At 55.7% G+C, this 25,852-nt stretch overlaps 1 protein-coding gene across 1 annotated transcript; it reads right to left on the bottom strand.

Moving 5' to 3' along the window:
- Positions 1-17: 17 nt before the first annotated feature.
- On the bottom strand, positions 18-25,852 carry TECR (trans-2,3-enoyl-CoA reductase). Its single transcript, XM_068534834.1, has 13 exons — positions 25,691-25,852; positions 3,062-3,112; positions 2,332-2,383; positions 1,968-2,012; positions 1,769-1,872; positions 1,576-1,691; positions 1,383-1,488; positions 1,192-1,264; positions 1,061-1,104; positions 916-973; positions 745-833; positions 356-401; positions 18-271 (listed from the first exon to the last, which is right to left on the bottom strand). The coding sequence occupies exons 1-13, from the start codon at positions 25,703-25,705 to the stop codon at positions 144-146; spliced, it is 927 nt and encodes a 308-aa protein (XP_068390935.1). The 5' UTR covers positions 25,706-25,852; the 3' UTR covers positions 18-143.

Here is a 25,852-nt window from a genome sequence, read left to right as displayed (position 1 = left end):
ACACCGCTGAGTCTGAGTCCAGCTGGGCAGGCAGGTTTTATTCCAGACGCTGGAGAGCAGTGGTTCCCACTCCTCGCCCAGAATGACACTGGGGCGGGGGGACACGAGCCTGGCTTGGCTGAGCCTGGGTGAGGGGGAGCCATTCAGAGCAGGAAGGGGATGATGGGCATGCGCAGGGGCGGGTAGTCTCGGAACTCCTTCAGGTAGCTGCGGTGCTTGCCCTTGGCCCAGATGGTCATCTGGGTGAAGCCCACCAGGGAGAAGAGGGCCACTGTGGGGTGGAGCAGGGGAGTCAGGGAGGGCTGCACACAGCACGGACGGGCAGGGCCCCCTGGGGAAGGGGCAGCGGGCTCACCTGGGACACACTGTGTCATGATGGCAAAGCCAATCCAGGACCCCACCTGTGGGCAGAGCAGGCAGGGTGAGGGTGGGCAGGGCTGGGCAGCCCCAGCTGTTCTAGTAAGGGGATGGGAACCACACTCCAGTGCTAGAGGGGCCTGGAGTAAAGGGGGGACTACACGATGAAGCCGCCCCTCAGTCCCCAACAGCCACAAGCCCAGCTGGACACCTCCCAGGCCCCATAGAGGCCACAGTCTCTCCATTTCCAAATGTTCCAAGTTCAAACTGCAGAAGCAGCTATGGAGCCAGGAACCGCCCCCTCCTAGAAGCTAGACCTCCACGTGGGACCCCAAGCCCCAGGAGGGAGAGGAGAGGAGAGGAGAGGAGAGGAGGGCAGACCCTCACCTCGTAGGTGTAATTGGGGCAGGACACCAGCAGGAAGAGCCACGTGAAGGGGTTCTTGGTGGGGTATGGGATCTTCCTGGTCTTAGACCCTGGGAGGACAGGACAGGAGTGAGACCCGCTGGCTCAGCCTGCCCAGGTGGCCATCCCCCCTGCCCGGAGCAGGCCACTCACCAGCTGGCCGCAGGTCCCGCAGGGCCATGTGGATGGAGAAGTTGCCGAGCTGGCAGATCTGTTAGAGAAGCAGGGTCAGCTCAGAGCACCCCCACCCCTGCCGCCCGAACTCCCCGCACCCTGTCATCCGTCCCAGCCTGCTTACCACAAAGATGGCGAGCGCCAGTTTAACCTGCTGAGCTCCGTAAGCTGAAGAGGAAGCAGAGGGGAAGCCCGTGAGGGGAGAGCCTGGGTGAAGGGGTGTTCACAGGGGGAGCAGGGTCCAAGGCCACTTACTGGGGGGCGTGTAGAGAGGGTGGTTGATGTAATAGGCCATCCACGCGGCGAAGCCCCAGTAGTAGGTGCAGTTCTGAAAGGGAGCAGGGCCGGGATGGAGCCTGGCCCAGTGGAGGGCAGGACCCAGGTGAGGGGGACCAGGGAGGGTAGGGCCGGGGGTGAAGGGCCTGGACGGGCAGCTGGGGGCTCACCTTGAAGATGTTGCGCAAGGGCATGGTGCCGTGGGAGAAGCGGTGCACGAAGAGCGTCTCCAGCAGGCGCTTGATGTAATGGAATGAGTGGCAGATGCAGGCGAGGCTGGGGGTGAGGGAGCCAGTTCAGCGGGGGCATGTCCAGCAGGCCTTCCCCTCCCCCTGCCACCTCCTCCCTCCCGGCCCCACTCACTGTACCACCGTGTGCCGACTGGACGTGAAGTCATATTTGTGGCCATAGATGAAGGGCACCCGAAAGTAGAAGAGCAGATAGATGAAAAGGGGCCCGGCGTACTCTGTCAGGAAGACCTGGGGAGGGGAGAGGTGAGTCACCCCCACGCGGCAGATGGGAGACGAGGCTGCTGGGAGAGGGGGTCTGCACGCACCGTTACCCAGCTGATCTGGGCCCCCAGGTCCCGGAAGTAGAGAGTGGCCGTGGTGCCCACGGGCAGCTTCTGCAGAATGTCCTCATCCTTCAGGGACTTGCCCTCTGCGGAGAGTCGGGCCAGGGCTCAGGGCCTGCCTGGGCCTTCGCCCAGGGCCACCCAGGAGCCCGGGGGCAGCCAAGCAGACAGCTGTACTCACTGGGGTCCAGGCGGAGCGACTGGCGGGCAGGGTACCACTGTGGGTCTGTAGGGAGAGTAGGGTGTCACAGCGCACAGCCTGGCGGGGCCCAGGGTCCCTACAGCTCCTCCGGCCCCCAGGCGAGATCTCTGAAGGCTCCAGGAAGAGCAGGCAAAGCGGGATGTTGTCCTTCCCAAAGCCCAGCAAGGGCGTTCCTGCTCATGGCCACACGGGGGCGGGTGCCCCAGGCAAGCCCAGAGAAGCCTGGGCCACCCTGGGGGCATCTCTGCAGGCCCTTCAGGGAGAGGCATGTAGGACGGGGTCCTACCTAGAGGGCCCTGCCCAGAGGGGTCATGGGGGCAGTGTGGCTGGGCCCTGGACTTACGGGTCTTGGTGAAAAGGTTCTTGATCTCGGCAATGGTGGCTTGGGGCTCCACCTGGGGGAAACAAAGGTCAGGGACAGGTAAGCCGTGGGCGGGGAGCCCAGGACCCAGGATCCCTCTTGGTGAGGCGGGATGGACTGGGGTCCTAGGCAACTGATATGGGAGGGGGGAGGGTTGGGGACCAGGCCCCCCAACCTATGTAGCTGACAAGGCAGCCATGGGCCTGAGGGCCATTTTAACCAGGCAGCCAGGTCACCCCCGGACTGGCTGGGAGATGGTGTGAGCATGGGAAGCCAGGCCCACGTCGCCTCTCCTCTCCACCCCCAGCCACAACTCCCCCCAGAGTAAAGGCCCTCAACCTGTTCCAGACCTCCCTGGGATGGGACAAACCGCTTCCCCTGGCCTGGCCTCGGAGTGGGGCCGGTCTCAGGACTCCACCTCCTTCCCAGGCCCCAGAGCCGTGCAGGGTCCACCGAGGCTGCTTCACCTCCTCACACACTGGGAGGCCAGCTCCCGACCACACCCAGGGGCCAGGGTGCTCTACCCTGAGGGGCAAGCTGGCTGGGGCAGGCCCAGGGACAGTACCCCTCCTGCACACCCTGAAGGGCAGGGGCTGGGTGTCAGGACCCAGGTGGAGGGGCACTCCCATCTCCCTGGGGGCCAGGAGCCCAGGAAGGGGTGGGTCGCAGGCCCAGCACCCTCGGGCCAGCACAGTCTGCACCACGGTCCTACCTTGTCCAGGAAGCACAGCTTCTCCCGCGTCTTTGCGTCCAGAATCTCCACCTCAAAGAAGAGAACGGCCTTTTTAGGTTTCTTGATCGTCTTGGGGGGCATAGGCCGGGGGAGTCCATTGAGACCAAAGACGGGGCCAAGGCCCTGGCTGGTCTCCTGGGCCACCACGCTCACGCTCAGGTCCATGCCTGCCCCGCTCTGCCCGCTGCAGCCAGAGGCCCCAGCTGCCGGCCGTCAGCCCCCACCACAGACCTCCCCACGCGAAGTGCTCTGGGCCAGGCCGGCGAGATCAAATTCTGCCGCGGTGCTGGAAGGGAGCCCGTGCCTGCCTTGGCTCCGCCAGCTTCTGTGCAGATGTAACCCGAGTGGCCCAACAGCCACGGCCCGGCTAAATATAAAACTGCTCCACAGAGCCCCCCAGGAGCCATGCCACAGACCTCCTGGGAGGGGGGACCTGGGGGCAGCCCTCCAAGGGCTGAGTTGCCCTGACTGTAATGCTTTCGAGTGGACACGGACCCCCAACGGCACGGGGGGAAGGGAGATCCCCAGAACAGGCATGAAGGCGCCTCCTGGCCTCCCTGCCCAGTGCAGAGCAAGGGCCAGTCACCAGGAGCAGGGTGAGAGGCCAACGGGCCGCCCAGGCCCCAGCTCAGGGCCGCAGTGTTCACTGGGCTTGGAGAAGTCCCAGCTATTTCGAGAATCCGCAAGATAGATCATCCATTTCCCCTTCTGAGCTGTAAGAGACACTCTGGATTATTTTCCTTGTGCATTTGTGTTCCCAGGGAGGTGACAGATTCCGGCGTTACTGATGCAGAGAGCCTCTCTCTAAGTGTGGAAAGGGTCAGGAAACCAGGAAGTTTCCAGCAAGCACCCCCAGCCTAGGCCAAGACCTTGGTTCCCACCTCCCCGGCCTCCCTCTCCACCCAGTTCTCACTAGGTCCACCCAGACCTTGTTCAAGGCCACCTCCAGGGCAGTCTTCCCACCATGTCAGCCCAACATAGCACCCTCGTCCAGGCCCTGAGCCCCACAAAGCCCAGGGCAGACAGCCTGGGCACCCCCCCACACTCCGCTCTCCCTGAGCCCCAGGCAGTGGTGGGACTGGTGGTGCAAAGGGGCAGTGCTGGGAGGGAGGGAGCCCCCAGGGGGATGTGACCCACCCATCCTAAGCGGGTCCGAGAAGGCACCCGGGCCAGCTGTGAATGGTGCGAACTGCTGGTGGAACTGAAGTGAGGCCCAGTAGGGCCCGAGCCCATCACGTGGGCCTGAAGGCCCCAGTGTAGGGCTTGATGCAGATCTTGCTAGACATGGCGACGTGGCAGGCAGGGCTGGGTCTGACCCCAAGTCAGCCACTGGGCAGCAGGTGCTGAGGACCCTTCCCACCTGGCAGGCCCTCAGTCAGAGGCAGCATGGAGAAAATGAGCAGATCTTAGAAGAACCCCAGGGCAGGGCCCCAGACAGGGCTCTCTGAGAGCACGCCCACCCACCTAGGGCCCCCCCCCGCCAGGAGGAAAGGGCTCCCCTCACACACTCCACCACCAGTGGGAGAGGCAGGGGGCGTGGTGGGCAGCACACAGGACTGAATCCGGCCCTGCCACGCTGTCACTGGGTGACTCCGGGGCTGTCACTTCTGTCTGAGCCTCAGGCCAGAGGCAGGTAGGAAAGTGTGTACCTCGAGGGGCTGGCGTGGTACCTGACAGATGGGAAGTGCCCCCAGACCTCAGGCTGTGAGGACAGGCTTGAGGAGACCCTGAGGGCCTGCGATGAAGGAAGGGGATGGGCCTGGGTTCAGATCCCGGCTCCCCTACCGGCCAGGGGGTCGCTGCAGCACACTGGCCTGTTTGCCCATCTATGCTCCACCCACCCCACATCATGGACGGAGGGCAGGAGAGAGCCCGGAGCCCAAGAATTCCTGGCTGATGCTACCGTTACCGCGCTAGAGAGCGCGCCTGCTGTCAACCGGGGGCTCTGCATGGCCACGTGGCCTTGGGGGGCAGGTTAGTGAACCCCTCTGAGTCACGGGGATAACAAGGCCAGACAGAAGGGCCAGAAAGAGGGCGCTGCTCACACTGCCCCGAGCGTCTGGCCCCAAGGGGACTCTTGGAAGAGGGAAGGGGTACAGGCAGAATGTGCCTGAAAGGGCGAGCAGGCTAAGGGCCTGCTGCCCTGTGGCTGCAGGTATATTAATAGTTCCTGGGTCCCAGGCGGGCAGTGCCCACATGCCTTCGGAGCTCGTGTGGTCCGCAGGAAGGCTGCACCACGTCTACTGGGAGAGCAGGCCTCCGAGTTCCTGCTGAACCACTCAACAGCTTAAAATACAACCAGCCCCTCTCCCTGCCGGCCAGCTGCTGGGGGAGGGCTGAAACCCTACCCTCTCCCCCCAACCTGGGCACCAGACCAGGACCCAGGAGGACAGTATGGGCCGTCAGGGCCACGACTGGCTGCTGGGAAAGGAAGCTGGGCAGCGAGAGGGGGCGGCTGGGACAGGGGCCACCCTCCCAGCAGCCGCCGCTGCAGCTGCTACCGCCGCCACCGCCACCAACGCACCCAGGCCAGCCCGAGGCCGCAGAGGAGCAGCGGCGCCCTCACAGAGGTAAGCCCGGCCCGTGGGGCAGCACTCAAGGCCCCGGGGCCACTGGGGAGTGGGTTGCCCCAGCTCAAGGCCACTGTGACGGGTTTGGTCCTCATTTCCCATTTCCTGTTCCCAAATCTCCACCGCAGGAGAGGTCCGAGAGGCCCTGGGCAGGGCAGGGGGGTGGGGATGCAGTGCGCGGGGAGCCGCAGGACCTCTCTACCATCGTACAACTGCCTGTGCCTAATTATTTCAGAAAAGTTAGATTTTTAAATTTTAAAAGCCAAGTGGGAAGAAAAAAAAATTTTTTAATTTAAAAATTTAAAAAAATAAAAAATAAAAAATAAAATATATATATATATATGTATTAGGTGAGAGAAGCCAGGTACAAAGGGGTCACACGTTTATGTGAAATGCCCAGAATAGGTAAATGGAAGGAGACAGAAGGCAGACTGGTGGTTGCCAAGGATGGGGGGAGGGGAAATGGGAGTGTCAACTAATGGGGACCGGGTCTCCTTTTGGGGTGATGAAAAAGTTGTGCAACTAGACAGAGACGGTGGTTGCACAACACTGTGAATTAAATTCGCTTTTAAATGGTTAATTGTACGTCATGTGAATTTTACCTCAATAAATCATTTTTTTAAAGGGTGGGGCTAGCAAACCGGTCCCAATTACCCATAAAAAGAAAAGGTCCAGGGGCAGGGAGCAGCAGAGGCTACCCACGCCTCCACCCCACCCAGATGAGGGCCTAAATATGGGGGAGCCCATCATGCACTTCCCAATCTTCAGTCCCTGAGCTTACCCGCTACTCCCCCCTCCGCCCTGCTCTGTGCCCCAGCACACTCCCGCGTCCTACGCTTGTCACACACACTCACACACACCTGAGCCTGCCCAGGCCTGAGGCCAGCCTGCGGTGGGGGCCCAGGATAGGCCCAGGACTGGGGTGAGGGGCACGGGTGGCTGCGGGGCAGAGCCCCAGGCAGGGGTCCTGAGCACAGAAGGGGAGGCAGCAGGCTCAGGCCCTACCCCGAAAGGCAGGCAAGGGACAGGGAGGAGGGAGTGGTGGGACTTTCTCAAGGAGCCGGGGGCAGCTCTTCCTGTCCCCATGGAGGGAAGGGGCTGGGGGGACAAGGGGGCGGTGATCTGTTCGAAGGATGAATGAAGCAAACCCTGTGAGGGTGTCACTGACCTGAAGTCCGGGCACTGGCCACAGGCAGGGGGTGTGGCCCCAAAGCCTCAGGCACAGTGGCCAGAGAACAAGGACAGGTGGGAGCCCTGGCCTGGGGCACAGGAGGGTGGCTCTACCATGACAGTTCCCCAGCCTGGGAGGAATTCTCACCCAGAGGCCCCAGATTCAGGGGCCCAGCCAAGGGCAACTCATGGCAGCACAAGGTCAGGGCTGGGGGGAGAGGGGAGGGCCGGACAAGGGGCAGGGCACAGCCCACCCTGCAGGCTGCAGCCCTGCCCCACCCAGAGCCACTGCCGGGCAGCAGGGCCCACAGGCTTCACTGCCTTCACGGAAATAAAGATGCTGCTGATCAAGGTAGCCATAGTAGAAGGAGGGGTGCCCACTTTCTGTGCACCTGTTTCAAGCTAGCATGGGTGCCCAGAGCCTCGGGTAGACAAGGCTCCTGGGATGGTCCCCACGTGGCAGATGAGAAAACCAGGGCTCAAGAGTAGGAGAGGCTCAGGGCCTTTGCACATGCTGTTCTCACTGCCTGAATCGCTCTCCCCCAGACCCCACAGGGCTCCTCCCTAACCTCGTCAGTGAGGCCCTTCCTGACTGTCAACTTAAAATAGCAACCCAGACATTTACCATCGGCCTCCCAGGGGATGGTCAGCTCCAGAGGGCAGGGACTGTCCTGTCCTCAGTCACTTCCCAGCACCCGGAACAGAGCCTGGCAAGCTGTTCTCCATAAACACCTGCGGGAGGCACCTTGCCCAAGGTCACGTAGGCACCTTGCCTCAAAGTCCCCTCCCCACCAGCCTCTGAGCCAAGGCCTCTCCCTCACTCCTCCTTCACCACACTTGGGGGGATGGGGGCCTGCCCACAACACCAGACCCCAGAGCAGAGGTGGGTGCCCCAGTGCAGGAGCTGCTGCAGGGGGGCTTTCCCTAGCCTGGGCCGGTGGCCTCGCTCCAGGGAAGCCTCTGTGAGGCCTGCAGACACACCCACCCAGCTCCGGTGACCCTGTGCAGCCCAGCATTCTGGCTGCCAGACCCTCCTCCAAGGAGGGGGGCACCGCTCACCCACGGAAAGGGTCAGTGATAGGCCAGCTCTGGCTCCTAGGGAACCCTTTCTTCACCAGCATCCCCAACACAGCAGGGGCTCCACGCTGACAGGCTCCACACACCCTGGGCCCTTGGAGGCGGCAGCAACACAGGCACAGCGGCCCCTCACAAAGAGGCTCTGAGGTCAAAAAGACTCCCCTATTTCCTGGCTGTGTGGCCCTGGACGAGTAACCCAACCTCTCTGAGCCTCCATTTCCTTATCTACAAAGTGGGCTGCCCCCACCTGCTATCTCACAGGGTTACTGTAAGATTTACAGATAATAACAACCACCATTCTGGTCTGTGTGAGGTCCGGGGTAGGGTGCTAGTGCACAGGGGGTGCCGGAACAGAGAACAAGTGGCATGTTCTGCACCAAGAACTGTGGGGAAAAACAGAGAATGCGGGGGGGGGGGGGGGCGGTCAGGAGTGGGGAGGATGGCCATTTTAGACAGAGTGGTCAGGGAAGGCCTCCCTGAGAAAGTACACAGACATGTCCAGTCTAGAATAATTCTTATAAAGAATAAATGTTATCAGACCGATACTAGCAAAACAGAAGTGGCAGACGCACAGGGAGCCAGGCCCCTCCTCCCCAAATCCTCACCACGATCGTGAAGGGGCCCAACCACACCAAGGTCAGAGAGGTGGTGCAAGGAGCTGATGACAGTGAGCCTGAACCCTAACAATAGCAAGACACGTGCGGATGGCAGAGGCTGGGCTGCGGCAAGCGTCCCTACTGTACTTCATCACCACCACAGCCGAGGCGGCAGCCGCCGAGACTGCTCCGCTCTCCACTGCCCCCTTGTGGCCGCGGCCTCTGCTCCCACCAGCTGGAAGGGTGTGCACAGCAGCTGGAGCTCCAGGTGAATGAACCGGGTACATCCGGTGCAGGATGGGATCAAGAGAGTGAACACTAACTCTGGCTCTACCACTCACCAGCCAAGAGGCCTCGGGGAGCCACTGCCTCACACTCCTTCCTTCATTCATTCATCCTTTCCTGCCTCCCCTCTTCCCCTGGGCACTGCAGTGAACAAACCCCTGCCTTCACAGAAGCTGCATTCCAGGCGTGGGCTGGGGGTGGGCAGGGACACACAATAAATAGTGGCATGTTTTGCACCAAGAGTTGTGGAGAAAAAAGAGAAAGGTGGCAGGGGTGGGGTGGGGGAGTATGGCCATTTTAGACAGAGTGGTCAAGGAAGGCCTCCCTGAGGAAGGGGCATCTAAACAAAGGCCAGTGGAACTGAGGGAACAAGTCATGCATACATCCAGGGGAAATGCGTTCCAGGCAGAGGGAACAGCCACTGCAAAGGCCCTGAGACTGGACTGTGCCTGGCGTGTTTAAGCAGCAGGCCAGTGTGGCAGGAGCAGAGTGTGGAGGGGGACAGCGGGAAGACACAAACAGGGAAGTGACGGGGCAGATCCTGCAGGGGACTGTGGGCCACAGGGAGGACTCTGGCTTTTACGCTGAGTGAGGTGGGAGCCATGGAGGGTTCTTGAGCAGAGGAAGGATGTGACCTGACTCAGCTGTTCCTAGGCAACCCCGTGGGAAGTGGGAGACCAGGGCAGAAGCAATGATGAGGGCAGGAGTAAGGAGATGGCCACGGAGGGGGTGAGAAGTGGACAGACTATGAAGATGGAAGTGACCAGATGTGCTGATGGTTTGGATGTGGGGATGGTGGGCGGGGGTGGGTCTGAGGTTCTGACCTGAGCCTCAGAAGGGAGAAGCACTAAGTAGGAGGGCGGCAGGAAGGGCAGGCACCGCCTGAGCCCAGGCTGGAAGTCTGCAACTGCTGCTCTACCCTGTGGGAGCCACTGCACAGGCAGGGCACCCGGGGCCCAGGCACCAGTGCCCAGAAGGCCTCCCAAGCCAGGAGCCTGGGCCCCTCTCAAGCTTCAGTTTCCCCATTTTCATAAACACAGCCAGGCCCAGTGCTCCTCAGGCCCCTCCCACCTGTAAACAAGACGCAGTGGCCTCATGGCAGAGTCTACATCCCAGGGCCTGGGACGGGGCGGGCACAAGCCTGAGAGTCAGCTTGGACTCCTGGGCACCCTCATCACCTCCCGCTTCCGTGCGTCCTAAGATGGAACCTGCCCAGTGGGTATGGGTTAGAACCGCAGCTGCTTCTCAAATGCTTCTCCTCACCCTGTCCTTTCAATCCCCATGGCAGCCGAGGGAGCTGGAGCCGTTAACTCCATTTCACAGATGGGGAAGCTGAGTTCCAAGGGGTGAGGAGTGCACCCAGCTCACGCAGTAGTAAACTCCTGAGCCCAGACACCCACCACACACCAGCCTCTGGGGCTGCACCCCCAGCCAGCGCGCGCCCCGCAGAGGCCCCCATGCAGTGAGGGTGCAGTACAGCACACCCGGCCTAGGGCAGGCTCGCTAGGACCCCACGAGGTCTGCCTGCCAGAAAAGGGCTCTTCAACCAGGATGCCTTGTGCCGGGCAGCCTGTCACAACCCAGTCAGTGCCTGCAGGGGAGTGTGGGCTCTGGTGGGTGACATCTCCCGAGGCGGGGGCACAAGAGGCCTAGGTGCGGGTAGAAGCCCTGCTCAGTGCAACCTAGAAATCCAGGCAAAGATGCAGAGGGCCCAACAGGTCCTTCAGCCGGCCAACCCGGGCACTCTCGGCCCCCAGAGCGCCCACACGGGGCACAAGGGCTGCCGCACCCAGAGGATGGAGGCCTGGCCCTGAGCAGCACATGCCAGACTGGCTCACCCACTTCACAAATGCAGAGGCTTGAGTGTGTTCACCTACACTCAGCAGCTCAGCACTTTCGGCTCCCTCTCCCTTCCACTTTCCAGAAATATCGAAGTCACACTACTCATGCCAGGGTAGCTGAGAAGACCTTGGGCTCAGCTGCCAGGAAGCCAGCACAGGCCACACCTGCTCGGCCAGAAATACCTCCTTCCCCAGTGGCCTCACTCATGACCCCATTTCTCCTGGGGGGATTGCACAGCCTCCCTGAGGTGCCACAGTGGTTGGGGGGGGGGGGAATGTTGCCCAGGGTAGAAAGGGCAGAGAGAGACTGACCACCCACTCCCAGGTCCTCAACCAGCCGGCTCCTGCCTCCCACCCCTGGTAGCCAGAGGAGAAGTGGCAGGGTCTGAATGCCAGTGTCCCTAGGCTCTGGGATCCGGGGGCAGGAGAAGCTGGCAGAGCTCCAGGCAGCCCGGTAGCATCCAGCCTTGAAGGACATTCTTCGGGTGCTCGGGTGCCCCGGCTGGTTGCTGCGACCACAGAAAGCCCAGGATGAAGGAGATGCTGGGCCAACACAGCAGGACTCTGGGTCTTGGGCCTGAGGGGGCCATGCTCTTTGACCAGCTGTTTGCTGGTGCCCACAGCCCACGCACCTCCCTGGGCAGTTACCGGCCTCTGGGGCCTCCAGGGGGTGCTGTCCTGGACAGAGCTGCGCTGCAAGGGCCTATTCCATTGGAAGTGCCGTCACTAGCATCGTCTATCAGATGCTTACTTTGTGCCAAGAACTGTGCTAAGACCTTTACCTGCACAAGTCACCTAGCCTCACCTGCGCCTGTAAGCTAAGGACTGTGACCCCAGTTAGGTGGCTCGGAAAACCAGGGCTCGGAGACTAGGGGGCCCTTGCCCAAGGCACGCAGCCCAGGGAAGCACCAGAGCCAGCACCGACCCCGCCTACCTGGGCCCAAAGACTCCACTGCTCAGCATCACAAAGCAATACCTCCTCCACTCTGGAGAACAGGGCCAAATGCTAACAGAAAGAAAGGAGGAACCAACCCTGGACCCAATTATCTGGAAGGCAGCCCCCCCCCCTTCCCTGCTGACATTACAACTCCAGCACACCTAGTCTCCAGAGGTCTGGACAATGCAGAACATGTCACCTCCAGAAGGAGCGCCCTTGGGAGGCTGAGCCTGCTTGTCCCCCGGCCCCAGCCTCCCTTGGCCCCAGCAGAGTCAGGCCATACCAAGGGCGAAAGCCCTGTCACCCCGATACCACCCAGAGGGGCTCAGGCAAGATCAGGAGCTCTCTCGACACTTCCTGCATGGTTTCCTGCCCCAGGCTAAAGCCACCAACGAGCCTGGAAAACCAATGCCATGGGGGTGGGGGGGGGTCCCCAACACTGAGCGAGAGGCAGTGCTGCAGAGGCCAAAGTCAGACCAACCTCCCTGCCTGAGCCCTGTCTTCTCCATCTGGTAAATGGGAATGTTTGTAAGAGGACCTGACAGAGATGATTCCCGTGGCGGATGTGGCTAAGAACCCCGCCTAGTGGTCCTGAACCCTGCCTGCTTATGAAACCCACCGGAAGAGCCCTGGCCTGGACAACTCAGACAAGGAAATCGGGATCTCTGATGGAGGGCCAGGCATCCACAGCTTCAAAAGCTCCCAGGTGACAGATGGAGGCGGCCAACTCAACCCGGACTGCCTTCCTCAAACAGGGTCCTGCCCTTCGGATGATGCCCAAAACCCTTACCACAGCTGACTGACACTGACTGACGTGCCCTCCCAGACCCTTCCAGTGGAGCCTCAGCCAAACCCCTTGGTCGCTCTCTATCCCTTCCCTGCTCCCTTCCCCAGCACCAGCAAGCAGGGTGCCAGCAGCCAGCCTGCACCAGCTCACGCTGGCCTGTTAGATTTGCATGGTTACCCCACTTTACAGAAGAGGCAGCCAAGGCTCAGGAGCCCCAAGGACACGAGTTACAAGCTCCAGGGGCAGGGCCCTGCCTGCTTTTGCTCCTTAGAACTGAACGCTCTTCCTCCAGGGCTGCCCCTAGCCCCAGACCCCCGGAAGATGGCCCAGATCTGCACCCCTGCACCCCTGGCCGGGTCAAGGTTGGTGACCACATCTGGTCTCTCTCCATCTCTGGGCAGGAAGGCACTGTCAAAGCTGGAAGAGAAGAGGTGGTGAGGCTGAGCTCTGCGGACACAGGCTGACCGGAGCAGCAGAAGGCGCTCATCCAGGCCGACCTACGCCCAGCGCGCCCAGCCCAGGTGCAGCAGGCAGGTCAGTCTACACCGGGGGGAGTGCCGCTTGCACGACAGCCCAGTCTGGGACCCAGGCGGCCAGCCTTATACCCGCAGCAGCAGCTACCAACTCCTGCATGCTCACAACGTGCAGGCAGGGAGGCAAGTCCTCGACACAAATTATCTCCTTTACTATTAATCCCCTTTTCCAGGTGAGGGCACTGAGGCTCACTCATTCACTGCATAAATAGTGACTGAATACCTACTACATGCCAGGCACTGTGAAGGACTCTGGGGGTTCAGCCCTGGAAGGAGAGAAAAAAATCCTTGCCCATATGGAACTGACAATTTCGCAAAGAACAAAGACAATAAAATAGTTACACGTGATATGTGCCATGGGAAAAACAAATCAGGAAAAGGGGACAGGGAGGGACAGGTGAAGGGAGCTGGCAGTTTCGTGTAAAGTGGTCAAGAAAGGCCTCCCTGAGGGGATGTTGAGCCAAGCCCTGAAGGCAGTTAAGGAAAGGGCAGTTGAGAGATCTGAGAGCATGTAGGCAGAGGAATGGCCTGTGCAAAGGCCCTGAGGTGCAGCATGCTTGGTGCGCTCAAGCAAGAGAGCCAAGGCCCCCGTGGCTGGGGTCAGGGTGGGTAGGAAGAAAAGAGGAGGTGAGGGCAGGGAGGTGATGGGTCGTACAGGGTCTCCTGGGCCAGGTGAGGACTGTGGCTTCTACTCTGAGTGAGGTGGGAGCCACAGAGGGTTCTGGGCAGAGGAGGGATGTGACCTGGCTTGGGTTCTTAAAGGATCCCTCTGGACTATAGGGGAATAAGGGTGGAAGCAGGAACACCAATAAGAAGTTACCAAGACAGGGGCTTCCCTGGTGGTACAGTGGTTGAGAACCCACCTGTCAATGCAGAAGACACAGGTTCGAGCCCTGGTCCGGGATGATCCCACATGCCATGGAGCAACGAAGCCCGTGCGCCACAATTACTGAGCCTGCACTCTAGAGCCCGTGAGCCACAACTACTGAAGCCTGCGCTCCTAGAGCCTGTGCTCCGCAACAAGAGAAGCCACCACAATGAGAAGCCCGTGCACCGCAACGAAGAGTAGCCCCCACTCTCGCCGCAACTAGAGAAAAGCCCGCGCACAGCAACGAAGACCCAACGCAGCCATAAATAAATAAATAAATAAATTTATTTTTTTTTTAAAAAAGAAGTTATCAAGATAAAGGATGGCTTAGACCAAGGGGTCAGCAAACTGTGGCCTACAGGCCAAATCTGGGCCACCACCTGTTTTGGTACAAGCTAAGACGGTTTTTACATTTTTAAACAGTTGGAAAAAATCGGAAGCCTATTTTATGGCACATAGGAATCATACAGAATTCAAATTTCAGCATCCACAAAGTTGCATTGGAACACAGTCATGCTCTCTGGTTGACATATTGTCTAGGGCTGCTTCTGTGACAGCGGCAGAGTTGAGAAGCTGTCACAGAGATTGTATGGCCTGCAAAGCCTAAGATATTTATTATCTGGCCCTTCACGGGTCAAGCCTGCCAATCCCTGGCCCGGGCCAGGTGATGGCAGCAGTACTGATAAGAAGTGGTTGTATGCCACATGTATTTTGAAGGCAGAGATACAGGATTTGCTGACTTCTGGACATGAGGTGTGAGGGAAAGAGCTGAGTCAAACAGCCTGGGGCCTGGTGATGAGAAGACTGCAACTGCCATTAACTGGCAGGGGGTGGAGGGGGGCGGCAGCACAGGTTGGTGGTGGGGAATCCAGCCTCAGTTTTGGACATGTTAAGTCTGAAATGCCCACTGAACATCCCCAAAGAGATCCAGCTCACTGAAAAACACCACTCCTCTTCCCTGGGATCACATCAAAATATCTGGAAGCGAGCAAACTCAGCACTCTTCGAACCCTTTTTGGTCATGTATCCCTAAAATAATTTTGCAAATTGCATGTCCCCCCCCACCACCAAAAGATTTTTAAGTTGACACCTAATATTTTTTACCTGAGCTTGAAGAGTTGCAAAAGATGTCACTTCTGGCCAACTGTAGATATTGCAAATTTTATGTAAACATTTACAGGGCCCTGTTAAATCTCACCAGAGTCTAAATACTTGAGTAATATCATACCTACCATCATTCCTTTAAAAGGAAAAAGCTATAAACAAGCTCTTTAATATTTGCTCCTTTTTCGCCTTGAAGTTGAATTCTGTTCCTGTTCCCCTCCCCCATGGAATTTTATCCAAATACACGCTTGTGATTGAGGGTTATTACTGAGTATCCTACCTATTCCTCAAATTGAAATTAAATTTCTTAAAAACATTTTCATGAGCTAAGGCTCTAAGTGTAAAGAGAAAATCCTTCAGGATGAGTTATCATTACAATATCAGCTAAACATACATCATAAACATAAATCATAAATCATCAACAACTGTTACTAAATATTAACCATAAACAGTAAGTTACTGGCACTGCTTCTCTCAATGGCATGGAGGCACCCTTTTTCGCAATTAGTTCACGGAGCCAAGGTGAATATTTCTTATTGCTAGAATGAGCTACAGCTTTTATTCTGACATTTCTTTATTTTCTAAGTAAACACTAAGAAACCCAGTTCACATAAATAAGCAGATGAGAATGGACAGAGTTTTGTTACAGCAAAAAAAAAAAAAAAAAAAATCCCAATTCTGGGAACTCCTTCTGAGTGACTGGCCCAAAGTCTCACAGTGATCTAGTATCAGAAATATCTGTAAGGACCTTCCAGCTGCCTAGCCCATTAGGCACCACTCCACTGTTTTTCTGAAAGCAGTGACTTGTGACCTGGTCCCCAGAGCCTGGTGTTGCTCACTTGCTCACCACCATGCAGGTCCCCAAGAGCATGTAGCGTGGCAGGCATTACCCAGTCAGGGTGGGAGACCCAGACCTCACCTGCCAGTCCAGTCTCAGGCCCAGGGGCCGCCTTCCAAGGCTCTACATGGCCCAGAGGAGCTTTGAGCAAGCCCATCAAACCTTCTAGTACATAAGCCAGAGGGCTCTACCCAAGGATGGCTGCGGCCACCTACTGCACAGCAATCCTGTTCCCTGTACTCCCCGGAGACGCCAGGCCCAGGCCAGGGAACTCACAGAGCCCTGGAAACAGTGTCCGGGGCCCAAGCAGAGCTAGGATGTGCTGGCTACACAGAGACCTGCAAAGGACTCAACCACATGTGGAGGGCATCTGGAACCCCCCAAGAGCCTTTTCCGCTGACTGAGAAGTTCCTGTTCTTCATCTGCTGAGCAAACTGAGTCCTTGATATGCCAGGCCTGTGCTAGGGGCTGGGCTCGATGATGAACAGAAAGACCTAGGTGTGACAGCAGCATGCTGGGCGGTGATCCAGGTGCTGGGATACAATGGCCAAGCCCCCCCCCCACCCCCGACTGGGCCTGCTCACGCTCAAGGGGAACATGGGCAAAGAATCTGTTACGTAACATGAGGTCAGGGTGTACCAGTTGCTGGAAGAAAAGAGCTGGGCAGGGAGCCCAGAGGGCCACAGGAGGTGGTCAGGAAAGGCCTCTCTAAGGAAATGCGATCTGAGCCAGCATGCGGCTCCCTGAGGAAAGTGCAGAAGCCCTGAGGCAGCACAAAGCTTGGCAGGGCTCAGGAACATCAAAAGACTGGAGCACAGCGTACTTGAGGGCACGCAGCTGTGGAGGAAGCTGGAGTGGAGGCCAAGACAAGTACTTTGGGTTTGCCCTGCCTGTATGTGTAGGTCTCTAACAGGCAAGCACACAATCACTAGATCCACGTCAGGGTGACAGAGGAGAACCTCACACAAACAGCTATCAGAAGGTACTAAGTGCTACGCGGAGAACCAAAACAGGAGGAGTGACAGGGTGACAAGTGTGGCCTGAGTGGGTCAGAGGGAGCCCTTCAGAGGAGGTGACATTCGAGCTGAGACCTGAATGACGGGATTCGCTGACAGGACGAGGAGAGCCACCTCTCCAGAAACTGTCCCAGCACTGGGATTTCCCCGGGCTCAACCCCAGCCCGTCCTCTGTGGATCCCACCTCCAGCCAGGGGATTCCGTGACGCTTGATTCTCTGCAGTGGAGAGGATTCAACAATACACTGTTTCAGACTCTACATATCTCCCCAAGAATTCTGCTATTACCCTCACGCACAAAGAGACACGCTCCCTCAACCCCACCTCCTGAGAAGCAGCAATTCGGCAACTCCCCCAGCCCACCCTTCTCCTTCTGAGTTAGCTTCTTGAGGTGTCCTGGGAGACAGCTTCTCCTCACAAGACTGCAAGCTGCAGCTCTTGGACCCCCTCAAGTTCAGCCTGCTTCCTGCTGCTCTATAAAGCCCCAAATGCTAGGGTTAAATTGCCCTCCCCGCCAGCTTGAGAGATCCACTCCCACCCTGACGACAGGCGCCGTTCCCTCAGGCCCAGTTCCCACACAACCGGCACGGTCCCCAGCCAGTGCTCCCTGGTCCTTTTAAAGAGGAAAAAAAGAATTCTGAAGGCCCTGGGGGATGGCACAAACCCTGCAGTCTCCCGGGCTGCCTGAATGGCCCATGAGTTCTGCTTACATAAGAGCCTCGTTCGAGCAGGGACAGGGCTGTGCCAGCCTGCCAATCCCCACAAGCTACTGAGAGGCCCTTTATCCCCCAGAGGGCTGGGAGACGCTCGTGGCCCATCTCTAACTAACCATGGGACTGGGGGGGTGGGTGAGCCCCAAACACCACCCGCAGCGCACTTGTTGGTAATGAGCACTCCCCCTCATGTTTACATAACACACACCGTAGTGGGAGGGGGCCCCCCCCCCAAGGACTTAGCAATAAACTGCCCTCTGAAAGTTAAACTTTTAGGTAAAATAAACAGGAAAAAGAAACTTCCATCACCATTGGGACAAAGTCCACAGGTGTCTGGGTGTCTACAAAGGCTTGCCTTGGCCAGCCTCGTCTCTAGACGTGGGACAACCACGGAGTCTGGCCTCCAGGCCTCTGCACAAGCTGTTCTCCCTTCCCGGAAGACCTCCTCTTTCAGGCCTCGGCTCAGATGAAGACACCCTGAGGGCAGAGGCTGTGGTTCGTTCAGCCCAGTATTCCTGGCGTATGACAGGTATAGAGAAAAAAATATGTATATATGTTGGAAGGAACGAACTAATAAATAGACGATGGACTGGAAAATAGGTGAGCAAAGCCCACCATGGAAGAGTGCCCAGACCAGCAGAACCTGCCAGCAACCTGTGCAACAATGACGGGCAGGCCCACGTGCAGTCTTGGAGGCTCCTGTCTCAGCATGCCCAGGTTCCAGAAGGAGGGGGACAACAGGGAACAGGACACTTGTGGCCAGGGTGGACCCAGGGCTTACGACCACCCCGTAAAGCCAACTCCCCTAGGTTGGGACCACTAAGGACGGGTCGCACGGGGGCCACCTGAGCCCAACACATGCAACACTGGACTCACCCGGGTCCCTGCAGCAGGCCCCCACTCACCCTTCTACTACTCCCTGTGAGCCTGACCACAGGGAGAAGATGCATTCATCTACCCATTCGGAAGCTGCAGGAACAAGACACCAAGAGCCCCTGCCCTCAGGGAGCTCACAATCTGTCCGGGTAGAAAGACCATCAGGTTCCCAAATGTAAACACAACCACAGCCCAAGGAGGGCCAGAGGAGAGGAACAGAGTGCAGGGGTCACGCTCCAGACAGGATGGTCAAGGAAGGCCTCTCTGAACGACGCTGAAGCTGAGCTCTCAATAACAAGAAGGGAGCAGGGACTTCCCTGGTGGTCCAGTGGTTGAGAATCCGCCTTCCAATGCAGGGGGCGTGGGTTCGATCCTTGGTCAGGGAACTAAGATCCCACGTGCCACGGGGCAACTAAGCCTGCACGTCGCAACTACTGAGCCCGCACACTCTGGAGCCCATGGGCCACAACTAGAGAGAAGTGCACGCACCGCAATAAAAGATCCCACGTGCCACAAATAAGACCCAGTGCGGCCAAAAATAATAAATAAATAAATATTTTTTTAAAAAAGACAAAAAAACAAGAAGGGAGCAGGCATGGGAAAAAACAGAGGGAAGATCACTTCTGGTTGAGGGAAGAGCCTATGCACAGGGCAGGGATGTAGATGCGGATGTCTGAGACAAAAGCAGTACAGCAACAAGTGAGCCGAGCAGGGGGCAGAGGAGGACCAGAAGACTCTGAGGGGTGTTTTCAGGCGCGGAGTGCTAAGATCCTCCCCCCTACATGGGAGAGACCCTCTGGCTGCTGCTGGGTGGGGAACACAGCCAGGAGGGGCAAGAACTGAAGCGGTGCACTGGTGAGCACGAAGGCTGTGACAGGCATCAGAAGACCAGGCCCACTTTGAGCACCTGCCTCTTGGAACGGTTCTTTGTCACAAAAGTTAAAAAGTGGGTTCTGCGGAGTTCCCTGGTGGCCTAGTGATTAGGATTCGGCACTCTCACTGCGGAGGCCCGGGTTCGATCTCTGGTTGAGGAACCATCCCGCATGCCGCGCAGCACAGCCAAAATACAAAAAAGAAAAAGGTGGGTTCTGACTGGGGTTTGACTTCACTGAGGGTCATCCCATAGAGGAGGACGGAGCAGATCATCCCAAAATGTGACTGTAGTGTATGTGATGTTACATCAGAACTGATCTTTGGCATCTGGGTTTCTTCCTCCATCTTCTGGGCATACTGTTTAGCAAAAATCCATCTCCGTGGGCCTTGTTCACTGACAAGTCATGATGCGTTCAAAACAGGCCACATGCAGGGCTTCCCTGGTGGCTCAGGGGTTAAGAATCCACCTGCCAATGCACAGGACACGGGTTTGAGCCCTGGTCCAAGAAGATCCCACATGCCGCAGAGCAAATAAGCCCGTGCACCACAACTACTGAGCCTACGCTCTACGGCCCGCGAGCTACAACTACTGAGCCTGCGCTCCACAACTACCGAAGCCCACGCGCCTAGAGCCCGTGCTCTGCAACAAGAGAAGCCACCACAATGAGAAGCCCGCGCACCGCAACAAATAGCCCCAGCTCACTGCAACTAGAGGAAGCCCGCACACAGCAATGAAGACCCAACGCAGCCAAAAATAAAATAAATTAATTAATTTAAAAAAAAAAAAAGAGAGGACACATGCAGAAAGCATTTCAGGTGGCATCACTGATGCAGATCTGTCTTTATCCACCTAACCATTTGTCCTTATCCGCCTAATGATTGGTACCTTGACTATGGGCCAGGAAGTGTGCTGGGCACTTCACACTCCCCAGTGGCCCTCCGAGACAGGTGTCTTTATCCTGGCTTCATGGATGAGAAAACTGGACTGTCCCGAGACAGTTAAGAAACTGTCCCAAGAGCAGACCCGGTGGCTTCCAAAGGCCAAGGCCACTCGGCCACACTTCATTCCTTCCTCAGGGCATGAATGCCTGGGCCAACCCACAGTGAAGCCCACTTTGAATCTAGCAGAACCCAGGCTCTGCCGCTCACTAGCTGTGTGACCTTGGGTACATCTCTTCACTCCTCTGGGCCCTGGTTTCCCCATCTGTCAAATAGGGATAAGAGGACTTTCCCTGGTGGTGCAGTGGTTGAGAATCCGCCTGCCAATGCAGGGGACATGGGTTCGATCGCTGGTCCGGGAAGATCCCACATGCCAGGGAGCAACTAAGCCCGTGCGCCACAACTACTGAAGCCTGCGCTCTAGAGTCTGCGAGCCATGACTACTGAGCCCGCGCGCCTAGAGCCCGTGCTCCGCAACAAGAGAAGCCACCACAATGAGAAGCCCACGCGACACAACGAAGAGCAGCCCCCGCTCACCACAACTAGAGGAAGCCCGTGCGCAGCGACGAAGACCCAATGCAGCCAAAAATAAATAAATAAACTTAAAATTAAAACAAAAAAATAGGGATAAGAATAGTACCAACTTCATAGGTTTACTGTGAGGGGTAAATGAGTTAATTGATAAAAAGCACTTAGAGTGAGCACTGTATCAGTAGTGGCTTTCATCATGACGCTCTGGCTGTGCCCAGGTATTAAAACATCCTCAGCTGTCACTGTCCATATCAGCAAGAGAGTGTTAAGACCTCCCCTGAACTTGACCAACCAGCCCAAGGTCTCGGGCTTTTTTCATCCTCATCCAGCCAAGCCTGTCAGTGAAAGTACAGGGTTTCCCAACCAAACCCAACTGCGTTAACAAGAGAGGTAGTCTTTGGGGAGCACGGTCCCCACCCCCCCACGCAGGGCTGTCAACTCTCCACCTTTTTCACTCCTCAGGAACCAGTTATTCAAGAGGCTCCGCTAGGCTCAGGGTTCCCCGTCCCCACCCCAGTGCCCCACCAGTGGGCTCCAACAGCTGCCCCGCCCTGCACCCGCCCAGCCACACCCAGCAGTCAGCTTCTCCCGCCCACCTCCTCCACCCAGGCCCCGCCACTGGAGTCAGGCAAACCGGAGGCCAAGGCCCAGCTCCACTGCTTCCTGGCTCTGTGACCTTGAGCAGCTTAACCAACTTCCCTGAGCCTCAGTTGCCTTACCTGTCAAGTAGGAGTTAACACTGGTGCCCACCGGATCCGGTGTTCACAGGACTCAATAAACTCTGGTCGCTGTTATTACCAGCACCGCCAGCATCACCAGCAATGCCGCGGCTCTGGCTCTTCTACGGATGAGGAATCAGACAGACCTGGGTCTGGATCCTGTCTCCACTATGATGTAATCTTGGACACGTTCCTTCACCATTCTGAGCCTCCGGTTCTTTATCCACAAAACAGAGAGACAAGGAGTACCCCACCTCTCAGGGTTTTTGGAAGGACACGAGAAATGTGACCTGTCGCTGGTATTATTATCCAGCAACAAAAAGTAACCCAGAAAGAGGGGGATCAAAACCGGGCCCCCATCCTGCCTGCAAATGCAAAATCAATCTCAAAAGCGTTTTCTGAAGGCCTGTTGGATGCAGCCTGCAGAAAGGTGTGAGTGAAGAGATCAAGCAAGCCCCATCTCAGAGCACAACACTTTCCTGCAAACAGGCACCAAATTTAAGTGCAAAAGTCAGAGACCAGCATATTAAAACAGCGCTTGATGGCCAAAAAAAACAATCCAAATTATCCCTCACCTTCTACTTCAGAAGGACACAAGAATTCAGAAGAAAAAAGTATAGGAAACAGCAGACACTTAGGATGCCACCTCCCAGGTTAAACAGATATTTATATTTTACTCTATTTACATCAGATTCCTTTAAAAAAAAAAAACAATAGCTGAAGCCTTCCCTATGCCTTTTCCTCCCCCTCCATCTCTCCCCAAGCAACAGTTCCTCTAACTGTGTAATTCCCATACATTTCTCATCTCATATTACAATTTATCCTTTAATTAGGTATATGTCCATAAACAACACACATAAGTCTCGTTTGGTATGTTTTTTAAATTTATAAAATCTTTTGCTAGTTGCTTTTTTTCCACTCTATAGGATGCTTGGAGATTTATTAAAGGACCAGGTAAATCAAACTAGATTGTTTTTCATATAATGGAATCGTGCACAACAGTTAAAATAAATGAAACAGAGCTACATGTAGCACCTCTCCTTTTATGCATACCCCTTGATGATGTATTTCCAGCAATTTCATAATGTTCTTTATTGCTGGCCTTTGCTGTCACAATTAAACAGATTTTGCTCCAAGGAGCTCAGAGAGATTAAGTAACCTGCCCTGGGTCACAGTTATTTAGTGAGTGGCAGAGCCAGGCCTGTCCAAAGCCCATGCACCTATGGCACCATTACACATGAGTCTACGTTCTCCTTAATTTTCACCTTCCACCCAGTTTTCCGGCTCTGAACAATTGCCTCTTGACCAGAACTCTTGCTTCCAGAACTTTTGCATACTTATTCCTGTGGAGAAAACTGAAGCAAGAACCGTATTGGTCGAGGATTATTCACAAGATGAGAACCAATAGAGCTACCCTTTTTTGGGGGGGAAGGGGTGGAAGATCCTAAATGGGGCAGTGGGGACCCCATGAGGATGAGGCTGCCTTGCCTCGGGAACCCAGCAGTGGGAAATGGGCAGTGACCTGGGCCCAAGGAGGCTGAGAGGGACTGATCATTCCAGGAATTAACAGACTCACAAGATACGGCAACTATTTTTGAGCTGCCACTGGGATCATTACTTTGACCTCTCATCTGCAATGGCAAAACAAAATTAAAAAAAAAAAAAAATCCTATAGCCTCGGTTAAGCAGTTTCCTTATCGACCTTGCTCTGATCCCAAGACAATTCCAAGGCCTGCTCTGCCTTCCAAGGAACTGCTTCAGCCAAGGCCCGAGAGCGACATGTTCTACCTGCTTTGTCTCAATTAGGCCACTGAAGGGACACATCGTCCTCTCAGACCATAGAAGGGAGAATGGCAGTGTCAGCAAACTTACCACAGCAGCAGCAAATCTCCCCTCCAGCTGGAATCCTACCTGCCAAAAACATCAGATATCAACCCTCACTAACTCACTGTGTCCCTGAGCAAGTCCTGCACCGTTCTCAGCAGCATCTCTATCGCCTGTAAATTACACGTCATAATCTCCAAGGTCTCTCTCAGAGTCAAAAGGGTCTTTTTGGTGGGTGTTAATCACTCAGTGGATAGGGGGTCGCTTGAGGGTGGAAGGATGGACTTAGTCCCAAACAGAAATACATTCTTTGCTATGGATAACTGAAACCTTTTCTCCAACTGTTAAATGTGAGGGAAAGAATCTCTGCTATTTTTATTAATCTGCAACAAACATCCAGAGCTGATCGGCCTTAACACAACACTGTAAGACAACTATACCCCAATAATAATTTTAAAAAAAAAAAAAAAAAAAAGCTGATCGGCGTGCTGTGCAAAGTGGTGTGGGAGACAACTGCTCCTCCTGTACAGAAACTCTGTAGCTATCACCTCAGTGCTTACTTGGCAAATGTTAGCAGAGAATGATAACAGAGAACACAGCAAATTAACAATTTTATTTTCTTTCTCCAAGGTCACTTTGAACAGTGGGTTTGAAGCGCCTCCCTCCTTCTGGGAGAGAAAGGGTTTGAGTAAGGTAGAGCATGTCCTCCAATCCAAGCCATGGGCCTCAGGCTGTGCCCAGCTTCCCAGAACAAAAGTGCCCACCCCAAGGGTCCTCTGGGGCCTACTTTATCTGCCTGCCAACTAGCAAAACTAACTCCATTTTGTAAAAGGCCACACGTATCTTCCATCCTGCATCTTTCAAACTGAATGTGGCTTTTTCTCCAGGGTTACACTGAGGCTTTGAGAGGGAAAACTGTATTAGGAGAACGTTATTAGAAGAACTTCAATCTATAATCATAAAGCTGAATGAAGTATGAGATTACTGAATCCTACCTCCTCATTTTTGAGCCATGTCAAAAATGATTAAGGACTTCTGGGTTAAAGGTTTCAAACTATTCTAGGTAAATTACCGCCAAAAGTAATAACAATAATAGTAGTAGTAGTAGTAGTAGTAGTAGTAGTAAAGGGGGTGGGCAGAAGCAGTGGTATTCCACTCGTGAATAAAAACAAGAAATCTCTCCTTGTACTTACATGAGCCACCTAACATGATCAAATTCACAGAGACAGAAAGTAGAATGACAGTTGCCAGAGGCTGGGCAGAGAAGAGAAGGGGGGGTAGTGTTTAACAAGTACAGAGTTTCAGTTATGCAAGATGAAAAGAACAGAGTTCTGGAGATGGATGGTGGTTACAGCTGCACAACAATGTGAACGTACTTAATGCCACTGAACTGTACTTTTAAAAATGGTTAAGGTAAATTTTATGTGTATTTTACCACAATTTTTTTAATTGGGGAAGGGAAAAAAAAAAACCAAGAAACCTCTCAACCTGCTCATTCTCATTTGGGGACCGGCATGGCATAATGGTTAGCAACTGAGACTCTGGAGTCCTGAGTTCCTCTCTCTGTTCTGCATTTACTAGCTCAGGACCTTTGAGCAAGTCATCTGACATCTCTGAGACTGTTTCTCCATCTACAAAAACAAGAATAATTAATAGTCTCCTACCTCACAGGGGTGTGAAGATAAGAAAACAAGGTAACAGGATCTCACGAGCACAAAAGTAAGCACTCTTTACATTATCCTTATTAATTTATTAATAAATTAGTTTATTATTTAATGTTGCTTATAAGTCAGCAATAATTAATTAAATTATTAACACTATATTATCAGCTAGGTCGATAAGTGCATCAGAACACTTCGTTTTAAGGGAAAGAGGCCCGAGTTAGGAGTCAGAAGACCTAGACTTCAAGACTGGCTGTGGGTGTGAGATTTCTCCTCGGTGACACGCAGGGGTTGACTGAGATGATCTCTTATATGAACAGAAAACAAAGATCAGCTTTGCTGGTCGGCGGGAGCCAGCACTGGAGCTACACCTTCACCGCCTAAGCCCCTCAGGGAGACGTCCCGGGCGAGAACGGGATCCAAAGGTCAAGCTTCTCCGGGCTGATTGCAAAGCCCCTTCCAAAGCCCGAGGCAGAGGCAGGGTGCAAGGTTTGTGCAAGACACCCTCAGACTGGAAGCAAGGGTTCCACACCCTCGCTCCTCCCCTGCCAAAGTCTGCAACTCATCCCGCAGGGGGAGCTGCAAGGAACCTGTAAGCTTCCCAGGTCCTGCAGAAACCCCAAGAAAAGGCAACCCCAAACCAGCCTGGGTTGCAGAATTAGAAGTACCTCCCCCGCATATGCGCACTGCGATTTACGAGTGGCCCCGGGGCACAACGCGCGCCTACTGCGCCTGCGCCTTCCGGCTCGGCAAAGGGCGAAAAAGCGGGGGGGGGGGGGGGGTCCCGTCGTCTCACGAAGAAAAAAATGGGTCTGCGGCGGTCGCTCGGCCCCCGTTTCTTCGTTTCTTACCTCAGAGTGCTTCATGGCTCCCTCACACGGCGGCTACTGCTCCTGCTGCTGCAGCTACCTGGGCGCGACACTGCAACAGATACCTCACGCGCTTACGACCTCCCCGCGAGACTAACCGCGGCTCCGCGTCCGCCCCGCTCCTCCCTGCGGCGCGCGCCCCTC

Source organism: Eschrichtius robustus, chromosome 2 (genome assembly GCF_028021215.1).
Source record: "Eschrichtius robustus isolate mEscRob2 chromosome 2, mEscRob2.pri, whole genome shotgun sequence".
In the NCBI taxonomy this organism is placed as follows: domain Eukaryota; kingdom Metazoa; phylum Chordata; class Mammalia; order Artiodactyla; family Eschrichtiidae; genus Eschrichtius; species Eschrichtius robustus.
Note: the sequence above shows the minus strand (reverse complement) of the source record. Positions and strands in the feature narration are given on the sequence as shown.